The following is a 12,620-nucleotide window of genomic DNA, read 5'->3' as shown; positions in this document are numbered from 1 at the left end:
AGGAAGATACCAATTTTATAAATCAAACATCTATTGACTGGAACTGAAAGCAAGTTAATATAACTTCATCAGTTATAAAATGCTTTCTTCTTGCCTCCCACAGGTCTTAAAAACTGAATACACACTGCTGCCTAAATCACAGAAAGGGAAAAGCAAACCATTTTTTTTTTCCTCCTGGCCCCAAAGGCCTACGTTTTCATTTCAAGTAACTGTCCCTCAAAGCTCTATAGTCATTAGTCCCGCTAATAATATCATCAGATGAGACAAAACCAAACTTCATGAAAATAAATTTAAAAAGTAGAACTGAGGACTGAAAAAAAGAAAATCTACTCTAAAAAATGCAAGCAATAAAATCCTGTAGGTCAACATAGATAGTAACTAAACACCTGCTGGTACTTAGCTTGCCATTAACAATGAGCCAGCCTGCCCTCTCAGGTATCTACCGTCCTCTTGAACAACAAACCAGTTTTTTAAGGCTATTATTTCAAGAGATAGAGCTCGTTGCACAACTTAGAAACTTCACCTGTGCTCCTGACTGGAAGCATATAATTTTTATAATCCTTTTTCATTTCAACATCACCTGCCAGATTTACACCTTTACCTAAAATCTCCCATTAACACTCAGCTACATAAGATACTACAGAAAACGAGCCACCAGCCCACCCTGCGCCAAACTAGAACAGGGGTCTTCGTTTATCCACGTGTCTGGTATTGTGTCATGTGTTTAACCAGCATTATTTTAATTCTTATAATAACCCTGTGACGTAGACACTACTACCATCCTCCACCTTACGTTAAAATAAGGCATCTGAGACACGGAGAGTGTAGGTAGCAGAGGAGTACCCCCTTCCACCCATCACACTATACATTTTCTCAACATGAATGCAGGAAAAAATACTACCATGAGTATTTATTGTCCATACAGATGGGTGAACTCATAGTAGAGGGAGATCTAGAGCCCATAATGACTGAAAGTTCACTTTAGAGGTAGGAAGTCCCTCACTCCAAAAGAAAAAAGAAAAACCTTTCATACTTAGGTAAATTAGGGAAAGCAGAACATTCTTTAGTTAACACAGAAAGGTTTCATGAAATCCTGGAGCTTTTAAAATGATGGAAGAAATCAGCAGGGGAGGAAGGAAGAGACAGATAACCTGGGCCCCTTTCTCTGTTTCAAAAGAAGAGATAAACAGTACTGGCAGAATAAAGTAATGGAAACAGGACAGATCTAGGAAGAATTTTACACCTGGCAGAGTGGCCTGCAGAAGCGGAGAAGATTTGTGTTTAAGATGTAGGAAGCCACAGGCAGGGATCCTACGATGGTGTATCATTCCAGAGAGGCCTCCACTCCTGCCAGTGGGTCCAACTGCAAAATGTCAGCCACTTTGCTCTGTTACCTTAATCCAGTCCCCCCTCTGTGCACCTGCGTTGTCCTTTCCACCCTGTCACTGTGGACTTCAGGGCCTCTTTACAGAGCTCAGGCCCGAGGCTTCACACTGCCCTCCTGGGTCTGCCCCCTAATCGACTAAACTCAGTGGACCCCAGCACAGCACTGTTTCCTGTGCTAGTCCTGCTTCCTCCAACAGAAGCTTCTGGGAACAGAAATGATGCATCTTCCTCTCGGGTCATAATCTCCTGAGGGAGACACACTGGAAAGAGTTCAGAAGATACTGAACTTACTGATCAAAAGGAAGGGCACAACGACCAGACAGTAGTGGTGCCCCAAACTCAAGTCACAGGCAGGCTATAATGGGGAACATGTGACCAAGTACCAGTTGAGAAAAGGAAACGGGAACCACCTTAAACTCGTTTTTATTTATCTCACTATAAATAGTTTTTAGTTATCTCACTGTGTTGGTTACCAAATATTAGTGAGAAGCTCATTTCACTGCATTTTACCTAGCACCTAACACATTCTTCTCAAGCTACTTTCAGAGTACTGAAAACGATTAAACAAAAGAACTGGTCCTCAGCTAATTTACCCACCCAACAGCTTGTTCGCACCTTTTACAATTTTACTCAGAAAATTCTGTGCAATTCTCTTTCCTGCCTCATAAAAATGAAATGTAAGTGGCTTAAAGTTTAGTAATCTTCTCTTCCTTGTTATCTCCTTCTGAGAAATTTACCTTTAAAAGTTATGCAAAATACATTTTTAGGACAGTGATTCTCCACTAGGAGTGATTTTTGAACACTTGGCAGTATCTGGAAACATTGTGACTGTCACAATCAGGGAGGGAGTGCTGACATCTGGTGGGGGTAGAGGCCAGGGCAGACGCCTGTACAACACAATGGACAGAATAGAACCCACAAAAGAGGGAAAAAAATTCTTTTTTTCCAAAAAGTATCCTATTACTATTTCATAAATGCTATTCTTTTCTACAGATAGAAACAAAGAAAGCACATGCTGAATCTTAAAATTCTAGAATTACACATACCATGGGAGAGGAAAAAGGAACAGGTGAAAGTAGACCTTTGGCATCAGTTAGCCCTGATATAAGGGTGCCAGGTTATGAACTCCTGATGCGTTATGGCCTGTGACTAGGTAGGAGGGACAGATCAGGTGTGCCTCCCTACTATAAACCACTCCTCCTCAATCGGAACACTATTTTATCTTCTGGCACACCACCAAATGGCAATTTAGGAGTAAAATATCTTATTAATAAACATCACTTTCAGCTTTTTTTAAACACAGCTTTAAAAAAAGTTCTCAGCAAAAGTCCCTTGATGTAAATTGTGATTCAGCCAAGACTAGGCTTTTACTTCCATTTCCCCTCCAACTATGTAAAAACAATTAGATCACTAAACATTCTTTGTTTGGGGGGGAGGCGCAGGGGTGGGGGGCGGCGAAGGAGGGTAAGTGCTGCATTCGGATTTATGGTTCAAGCACACCCACAGTGATAAAACAAATCCAGAGGCAGCAAAGAAAAAAACCCTAGAATTTACTGCAAACATTGTAACCTAATGCAAAGAACCTCATCAAAGCAATGTTTTCCTTTAAATCAGGCAAAGTTAGTCTACAACTCCCAAAGCTAAAGCTCAAGTCCCACTGGCGGTTCTCACCACCCATGCTTCCTTCTGCATCAGAGCCTCACACAGGCGGGGCTGATTTCCTGGTCCCGAGAGTCCAGAACCGTAGCTCGCCGCGCTGTCCTTACTGGATGCGGTTAACAATCACCGCACTCCTTCCCGGCGAACAGGGTGCGCGTGGATGGTCGGGGTGGGCCTGCGGATGCCGGGGACAGCGGGTGCCGGGGACAGCGGGTGCGGACTACACCTAGACCACGGGACTCGGGCTCCTCTCTTGTGGGATCTCACAGTTCTCGGGGCGGGTGGTCTCCAACCGGCTTCTACTGGGAATCCACTCCCGGAATAACAGAAGTTCGAGGATCCTGGTCGCTGATGGAGCCCCCCACCCGCCTACGTAAACTCATAAAGGGATCTTTCAAAATCCTTCCGCAGCAGCGCCCCCTCCCAGGAAGGCAGCTCCGGACGCGATCGTGCTTCCCACCCAGCTCTAAGCGGTGCTCTCCCGCGCGCGCGGAGGGAGGCAGCTTCTGCCCGCACCCGCCGCTGCCAAGATGGCTCGCCCGGCAGCGACGCCGGCAGACGCGCGGCGGGACACTCCCGAGGGTGCGCGCCCAGGTGTGCAGACCCCGCGGCCGCTCCCAGGCGTGCAGAGGCGGGTGCCACTCAGGTGTCCGGACTCAGGGGGCGCCCCCACGTGTGTGAGCACAGGTGTGCACGCACAGGTGCAGACGGGAGGAACGCGCTCAGGTGTGCACGCACGGGCGAACGCGTTCCACGCAGCCACACACCTCAACCGCGCCACGCTGCGAGCGACACAAGTTCGCCGCACGGAAACCCCAAACCCAGCCAGCGTCACGTCTCTCCAACTCACCTCCTCCAAGAACTTGGTCAAATCGTACACCTTGTGGTGCAGAATCAACCAGGTGCTCTTGCTGTGGTTGTGCTTCTGGATCTCTTCCAGGGTGTAGTACTTGACAGTCTGGTCCGACTGCTCGGCCATTTCGGAACTCGGAGAGCCTCGGGCCGTGTAGACACCAGCCGAGTCGGGAGGAGCAGAGCGCGCGTCTCAGCTAGCTGGGCCCGGGACATTCCCGGGCCCCGGCTCGGCGCCCAGAGCAGGGCGGCCCGCGCCGCGGAGGGGGCGGTGGCGCACGGCCTCCGATGAGTGGACAGAACGCGTGTCACTCAAGGGGCCCGCCCTCGGCCGACACCATCAGCCAACCCGAGTGCGCCCCCGCCCAGCGCGCGGGCGTGCACTGGCTGCGAATGTTCCCTTCAGGAACTCGGTGGTTCGTGCGCGCGGAGGGCGTGGCGAGCTGGGGCGGGGCTTCCGTTGCGTCTGCGCAGAAGGCTGCGGGGCTGGGGCCGACGGGCACCCAACGTCGGGTATCTGCGTGAGGCGGCGGTCCAAGGGTGGTCCGCAGGGGCCAGCGATCGCACGCCACCCTCGCCTCGGTTTCGCAATCAGGTCAGACCAGCCAGCCCTGGATGTCATTGTGTAACCAAGTCGCTCCGCTGCGAATCTGTTAACGTGATGGGAGAGTCCCGAGCCTCGCGGACTTAAAACACGCAGTGCCATCACTCCGCTTCAGAGACAGTGTGCTGCCCAGAATCGTCACTCAGGAATTGTGCTCGACATTCCCCTCCCCAGGCGTATCCAATTCTCACAGGAAGAAAACCCAGGGAAATTATTTGTGCGGTACAAAGAAAAAGGTCCTAGTTACTCCTCAAGCTCTGAAGCACTTCGCTGTTGACACTGACTGGGCGAGTACTCGCTTTAGTGTCCCCTCTGTCTCTTCTCAACGGTGTATTGTTTACATAAATCCCAAAGGATCAACAGCACTAGGACTCCAGAACAGCAACTCCCCAGCTTAGGGAGCACTCATAGGAAGATTTACAAATGTTTGCGGGGGGGGGTGCGGGGGAGGAGAAATCCCAGCATATTATCAAGTCGTCTGTTAAGGTCCTTTTCACCAATGGCAGTGAATTCTAAAAGGACCTACGCAGCAGGTTACACATGTAGGTCATCCTCCTAGAGACTCAACACAGCTCGTCCATGTTAGAAGCTTCACAAATGTTAGTTCCCTTCCCCACTGCTTACCTCCTCCATAGGAATGCATGGCCATGGAGAAGGAAACATTTTTCCAAGCTTTCTAAATACATTGGTCTTCATATATTGAACCAGCCTTGCATTTCTGAATACACCCCACTTGTTTATTGCTAAATTATATTTTGTTAAAGAATTTTTTTTTATCTGTTTGTGGGAGAAATTGGTGTGCGGTTTTCTTTCACGCATGGTATTTATCTGATTTGTGTATCAGAGTAACATTGGCTTCAGAGAATGAATTGGAATGTATTCTCTATTTTTCTGAAGAGGTTCATAGAATTGGTTTTATTATTCTTTAAAAGTAGAATAGGTAGAGTTCTCCAAAGAAGCCATACGGGCTTGCAGATTTCTTTTTCAGGAAGTTTTAAACCATGAATTTAATCTCCATAACAGATACAGGACTATTCAAATTATCTGTTTCATACTGGGAGAGTTGTGGTACTTCATACTCTTTGAGGAATTGATCCATTTCATCCATTCATAATACTTCTTTATTAACCTTTTGATGTCTGTAGGGTTTATATTGATATCCCATGTTTAATTCCTGATATTAGTAATTTGTGACTTCTCTCATTTTTTGGTTGTCAGCATTGCTAGAGGTTTGTCAGTTTTACTGATCTCTTCAAAGAGCCAGATTTCTTTTTGTTTTTCTCTATTTTTTTTCAACTTCATTAATTTCTGTATTAGTTCCATCTGTTTACCTTATGTTTATTTTTCTTTTCTTTTTTCTAGTTGCTCCAAGCAGAAGTTTAAATTATTGACTTGACACTTTTTCTGTTTTCAAATGTTTACATTTCGTGTTATAATGCTCCTATATATTTTAAAAATAGTAAACCAGATTATTCTACTTCCCTAAACATTTCTTAGAACAGCTAAATCTTCCCATGACTTCTAGCAGAGCACTGAGTCTCTTAAGATCATGGCTATATCTATAATCCACCATCAATATTGTTCCAGATTTCAGTCTCAGTTCCAAATCCAGAAGTGGTTAAAAACAAAACTTTGGCACTAGTGATCTGGATCCTGCCCTTGGTTTAGTGATGATTTATTCAGAGATGCATAGCTATGAGCTTATCAGTTACCTATTCTAGGCATATCACTTATAATATGCTTAGGACAAGGTCTGGCACATAGACAGCATTCAATAGATTTCAGCTAGTGCTGCTACTATTATTCTACAAGGCTTCCTTTTTCTAAAACACAGGTATGAGGAAACATCCTATATGGCAGGTGCTCCAAGGTGAAGTAAATCTAGGCAAATTTGGAAACAAACCTGAGAGATTAAAGAAAACAAATACTTATAAACTCCTGACTTCCCCTCCAACAAAGACATTTTTATAAACATTTGGAAAACCAACACCACTTCTAAAGTTCCTCAGGTAAAAATGTACTGTAAAAAGCACTGTCTCTTTTCCACTATAAGCCAAAAATAAGCAAACATAATTACATTTTTTATTCATTTTCTACTTCTGTCAATCATGCACAAGATGTGCTTGAACAGCCTTTCCCTGCCCATTGATAGTTAAATTCTCCATTATACAGGTAGAACCATAGAGAACTGGTTCCCTCAAACAAATGGGCCCTTCAACAAAAATGGGACTCCCAATTCAAATATCTACAGATAATTTGCATTATATCCAGGCCTTTTAAATACCATATTAGCAAAATTTAACTTTCTCCTTCAAAAAATATCTAAATTTCTCATCTATATAGCCTATTTTGTTGATTTCTAAATAATTTCCTATTAGCAATAATTTCCAAAATTTTCTAAAAATTTTACATTTTTATTCATTTTCAAATAAAGTACGTATGGCTTGAGATTGTTTCTATCCATGTATAATACCAAATGTCAGTTGAGAATCTCTGTTCAAGGGGTGCCTGGGTGGCTCAGTGGGTTGAAGCCTCTGCCTTCGGCTCAGGTCATGATCTCAAGGTCCTGGGATCGAGCCCTGCATCGGGCTCTCTGCTCTGCAGGGAGCCTGCTTCCTCCTCTCTCTCTGCCTGCCTCTCTGCCTAGTTGTGATTTCTCTTTGTCAAATAAATAAAATATTTTTTTAAAAAAAGGAATCTCTGTTCAATTGGACTGCAGAAGCAGAAATGAGGAGGAGAGAGCAATGGGAATTATCTGATCACAAAGCTCATCAAATATCTGAAGTTCATTGCTGAAGTAGGGCAATTTTCCTAAGTTCAAACAACAACAATTATATATCTTATTGTAAATACATTCTTAGGCACATTTTCCTTGTATGTCCTTCTTTAGAAGCAGGCAAATAAGGAGAATGTTTGATAGTAGGACATGGCTGCAATATTATATTTATTTTTAAATCTTTTTGTCTCTAGCACAAATAAATAGAACAAGAGCAAAATGGTATACATAACGAAAATTCCAGGTATCCTATTTAACTTTGTAAAGGGTTTAGGGTTCCGGACAGTTCTATGAAACAGTTGATGGTGTATTCCCCAAGTCAGAAGCTTGCAAATTATCCAAGTCATCCTCAGAATTGATTCCATCACCGAGTCCCAGAGATTTTCCCTCTTAAATATCTAATGAGTGTTCTCCTCTTTTATCCCTAGTACCATTCTGCCAGATCTGCCTTTCATGATTACCTGCCTACCTGCTTACAATACCTTGACAGGTTCTCCTTCTAGTCTTCAATTCCTCAGGTCCATCTTCCATAGAATAATGAATCTAAATTAAAATCTGATCACATCACTACTTGCCTAAGACTTTCCAAGGTCTCCCAGTAACTAAACTTCCCATTCCTTACCAGAGCATCCAAGATCATTCAAAATCTGCCTCATTCCAGCTCTATCTTTTGTCATTTCCAGCTCAAACCTACAGCCTAGCCTAGCGACAGTGAGATCTGTCGCTGGAGACACAGCATCCTATCCTTACTTCCATACCCTTGTTCAAGTCCCCTTTCGCCAGAGGACTCTCTTCATTCCTTTCTCCCACTTCCTTTTTCTTGCCCTAGAACTCAGGGCACTTTTTGACTCACCTTAGTAGTCAACACTGGAGGAGGCACGAGCTGATCACACTCTTCCCTTCCCACTAATGCCCACTCAATATTCCTTGATTCTTTGATTATCACACACTCACTAAGTCATCAGTCTACACATCTGCCCTTCTCACTGGGCCAAGAGTTCCTCAAGGGCAGGGATAATTGGTCACAGCTGTGTCTTCAGCAGAGTGCTCAGAACTCAGTGTGTGCTCAATAAATGTTTTTGGATGAATACGGGTATAAACTTACATAGAAGATTGCATGTAAGTACTTGGAAATGTCACAATTTTACTTTAACCATACTGAAAAATGTGGATTAATTTATCTGTCACTAGCAAGAGGACTAGCCAAGTTTTCTAACTTTCCCCAAGACATATGCTAAAGATAAAGCTGTTTTCTTTCTTTCCCAGGCTAGGACACACAAAAAAAGAGAGGCTAAATGCAGCAATAGCATGAAAATAGTTTAAAATGAACAATGTGCACACCTAGGAGCAATCCAAAGTGCTCAATGCATCTGCATAAGTGTACAATGTGAGTGATGAAGAGGGCAGTGGAGTTCTTGCAAGCCGGAAGCGCCATGTCGGAAACAATTACTTACCTGAATAAAAATATCACTTCGGACCTCTAAAGCTGATGCTACAAAGAAGTAAATATTCGTCTCTGGATATCTTTACTTCCCTAATTCTCTTACTGATTACTGATAACACTGCCTGCCACCCACCACCACCGTACTCTCCTCCTTGGCACTCTGGCTTAAGTATGAAGAAATAGCTCTCTCTTTGCTTTCTTACAGCAGGGCCAGAATATTCAAAAGAACTTTGCTAAAGGCAGCAAAAACAATTTTCCACCACATACAATGATGCTAGAACCTGAGAGAGTCGATTCATCTTTAATAAATGAAGCAGCGATGTCAACTGAATCAGTTCATGAGATTGTCAATTCTCCGGTGACCATGAGGCACACACCCAGTGGGAACCCTTACTAGGGACAAATCAAACAGGGTCCCAGTCTCCCTCTCTCTGTTTGAGGACAGCTGATTATGCTCTACGACAAACACACTCTTAGACATCCAGACTCTTCACATTCCAGGTCGGGGTGCATGCTGAACACAGCCTCAGTCCCCACCTGGGGCTCAGCATCCTGGTTCCAGCTCTGAATAAAGATTTGACTCTTTCCCAGGTAATCTTTCTCAGAAATAACCTTCATTTTAACGTGGTACCTGCCTAACCACAAAATATGGTCCAATCTTTGTGTGCTCAGACAGTTTAAACATCATTTAACAGCATTAGCAGCACTCCTAGAAAAGCTCCAGGCACACAGCAGGCGCCTCACGAATACCTGTCAAATGAAGGAGGTGCTCGCGATGGGCTTGCCCCCAGCGGCGGCTCCACCGAGCGCTGCACAACCTTCCAGTCAGGGACGGTTCGGCCTCCACGGGCCCTTCATGGGAGGCAAAGGGCGCACTTGCCCAGGTGAGCCCTGAAAGCGGGCCAGCGTCAGGAGTGACGCCTACAGCTCCCCAGCAGACACACCGTCCTCTCCCTCCACAGCCAGAAGGCCTCCCGCGCCCGGGATCCCGCTTTCCCGCCGGGGCCAACCCCAGCTCTTCTCTAAACGGACGCGAGCCTGCGTCACCAGCGTTGGCGGAAAGAGCTGAGGCGCGCAAGGCATGCCGGGGAAGCACAAGGCCCACGGGGCGAGTCGGGGGTGGGGTATGTGGGGCATGCTGGGAGAGCACACGTGCCGCACGTGCGTGGGGCTTGCAGGAAGCGGCGCCAACAACAGCGAAGGGAGTGCAAGGGAGGCGGCTGAGGAGCATGGGTAGCCCAAGAGGGCACATGAGGCGCGCGGGGCACGCTGGGAGCACGTGGCGCACAGGGCATTGCTGGGGGTGCATGGGCCTGCCGGGAGGGTGCATGGGGCGTGCTGGGAGCACCGCCAAGAGCTGCCGGGAGAGCGCAAAGGAGGCGGCTGAGGAACATGGGTGTGCCGGAGGGCGCCTGAGGAGCGCGTAGCATGATGGGAGCACGGGGCGCGCGGGGCGTGCTGGGGCGCATGGCCTGCCGGGAGGGCGCGCGGGGCGTGCTGGGAGGACCGCCAAGAGCCACGAGGAGATCACGGAGGCGGCAGGTGAGGAGGAGTGCGACCCCTCAGAGCAAAGGGCGAACGTCCCTGGGGAGGTGTCAGGGTGAAGGATGCAGAGAGGCAGAACGGAGGCCCTTGCGGGCCCTGCCGTCCGCCGCACCCCATCCTCACGCCGGTGTGAAGGCCTGTGGGTTCGCCTCACGAGGCGACGGCTCTGAAGGCGCTGCTGGCTCTCTCTGACCGTCAGGGAGCGTCGGCGGGGGGTCCCGTCCCAGCGCCCCGAGAAGCGCAGCGCATCTCTGGGGGCGGTGCTGCCGGCGCGTAGGGTGGGAAGCAGCGCGGACTCCAGTGCGCCGGGCTCGCTCCTGGAGGCCGCGCTCAGACAGCGTCGTCAAGCTGAAGAAAGACCTGGAAGGGGCTTCCTGCGCGGCCCGTCCCTGCCCGGAGAACACGAGGCCCGCGGGGGGCGGGGCAGGTTACGTGGCCCCTGCGGGCCCCTGCGGCTCGCTGACACGTGCGGTCACCCGGGGCTGAGGCTGAGGCGTGCAGCGCTCTGCGCGGCTTCCGGGGCAACCCGGGGAAGGGGGACGTGCTCTGAGCGCGGCCGGTTTACCGCTCCAGAACTCAGAACGCGCCCGCGGTAGCGCCGAAGAACGGGAACCGCTGCCGGAGTGCTCCTCAGCGGGGCCCTGGTGCTCCCGCGCGGCTCTCTGACCGGCCGCCGAAGGCCGGCGGCAACTTCGCGGTGCCTCCAACGCGGAAAGGTGTTCAAATCCGCGAGAGTCATCTTAGGGGGAAGTGGGTCAGACGTGAAACTGGGCCGCGGACGCGGGCCTGCGGCTCTGACCTGGGTTCTTCCAGGCGCGCGCAGCGTGGGCCCGGCCGCGCCGTCGTGAGCTGTTCGCTTTATGCTCTGCCCGGCGCGCTTCGATGCCCTTCATCACAGCGCTTCAGAGAAAGTGGGTTTTAGGCGAAACTGCGAAGGAGGTTGTCTTTGCCTTGGAACTTGTACTTTTAAAAAAACCTTTTCATAACAGTAAACATTAAAATAGAGCAGGAAGGCAGAAGGAAGGACTGTTTTTACTTTTAAGGCTATCAGAAATCCCATTGATGAGGTCATTAACGACGTGTGGGAATTTGTGTTAACCTTTCTACGAGTAGTTCCCGTAAAAGAACCACGTGCCCCTCTAGAGACGAAACTCTGAAACACTCCTTTTTTTTTTTTTTTTAAAGATTTTTTTATTTCTTTATTTGACAGACAGAGATCACAAGTAGGCAGAGAGGCAGGCAGAGAGAGAGGAGGAAGCAGGCTCCCTGCTTAGCAGAGAGCCCGATGCGGGACTCGATCCCAGGATGCTGGGATCATGACCTGAGCCGAAAGCAGAGGCTTTAACCCACTGAGCCACCCAGGTTCCCTGAAACACTCCTTCTTGAATGAGGAAGCTGCATGGGAGCCAGCCAGGAGGGCACTGTCCGCCATCGCCTTAGACCGCAACACAGGTGGTTCCTGAGATCACGCGTACGACCGGTGGTATTCCCGATTCCTGGGCTGATACGTGATTACGTCTCTTCTTAAAGGGAGAAAATGTGTTGCTGTTTAAAAATCGGAACTGTTAGAATCGCAGTTACCTTCCCCTGCTGTGTGTGTGCATGTGAGAGAAGCCGAGCTTAACTCCGCCACTTGCACACGCCAGTTTTCTCTAATGCCCACGACAGACTTCGAAGGTATGCTCTGTGCATTACCAACTGTGAAACTTGTCCCAAATAGAAGTTTTAAAGCTAAGTAATTGTGGAAAAGGAGACTAGATAACAAAAATTAGACATCTTAGTAAATACTTCTTTTCATGCAAAAAGATGAAAAATATATTCAAACTTGAAATGCTTTAGAGATAACCTGAAGCAACAGAAGACTTTACTATACATTTAGATTTTTAAAAAATTATTACTGTCGTAGGAGACACTTTTTTTTTCTGAAAACAAAATGAAACTTAAGAATAGCCAGGAACTTTAAGTTTCTTAAATGAAGACAATGGGATAGAAATATATCTGGTATCTAGATCAGAGTAGGCATTTAATAAACAGTAGCTCATTTTTGTGTTATTATACTTAAATTATTTTACTTATGGTGTAGAACTTCAGCCTTATAATTCTACATTATCATTTTGGAATGATGAAAAATTTCCAGTATGTACTGTGATGGTTGCATAACTGTGGTACTAAAAACCATTGAAATTGATAATATAAAAAGGTGAATTGGAGGTTATTTGTATTACATCTTAATGATGTTTGTAACAAGTTCTAGCAGGTTAAAGATTTTATTTATTGAGAAAGAGAGTGTGTGCGTGCGTGGGGGAGAGGGGCAGAGGGAGAGAGCACCTCAAGCAGATGCCCCACTGAGTGGA

General features: G+C 47.3%; 1 protein-coding gene across 1 annotated transcript in view; it reads right to left on the bottom strand.

Annotated features, from left to right (window-relative positions):
• CYB5A (cytochrome b5 type A) overlaps positions 1-4,323 on the bottom strand; it is a 36,303-nt gene extending 31,980 nt beyond the window's left edge. Inside the window, exon 1 of the mRNA XM_080821287.1 lies at positions 3,896-4,323. Coding sequence (XP_080677413.1) covers positions 3,896-4,024 — 129 coding nt within the window. The 5' untranslated portion in view covers positions 4,025-4,323. The remainder of the gene's footprint in view (positions 1-3,895) is intronic.
• Between the last annotated feature and the right edge of the window lie 8,297 nt (positions 4,324-12,620).

The sequence above is a fragment of the Martes martes genome, assembly GCF_963455335.1.
Source record: "Martes martes genome assembly, chromosome: 13".
NCBI classification, from domain to species: domain Eukaryota; kingdom Metazoa; phylum Chordata; class Mammalia; order Carnivora; family Mustelidae; genus Martes; species Martes martes.
This window is presented reverse-complemented; position numbering and strand designations above follow the sequence as displayed.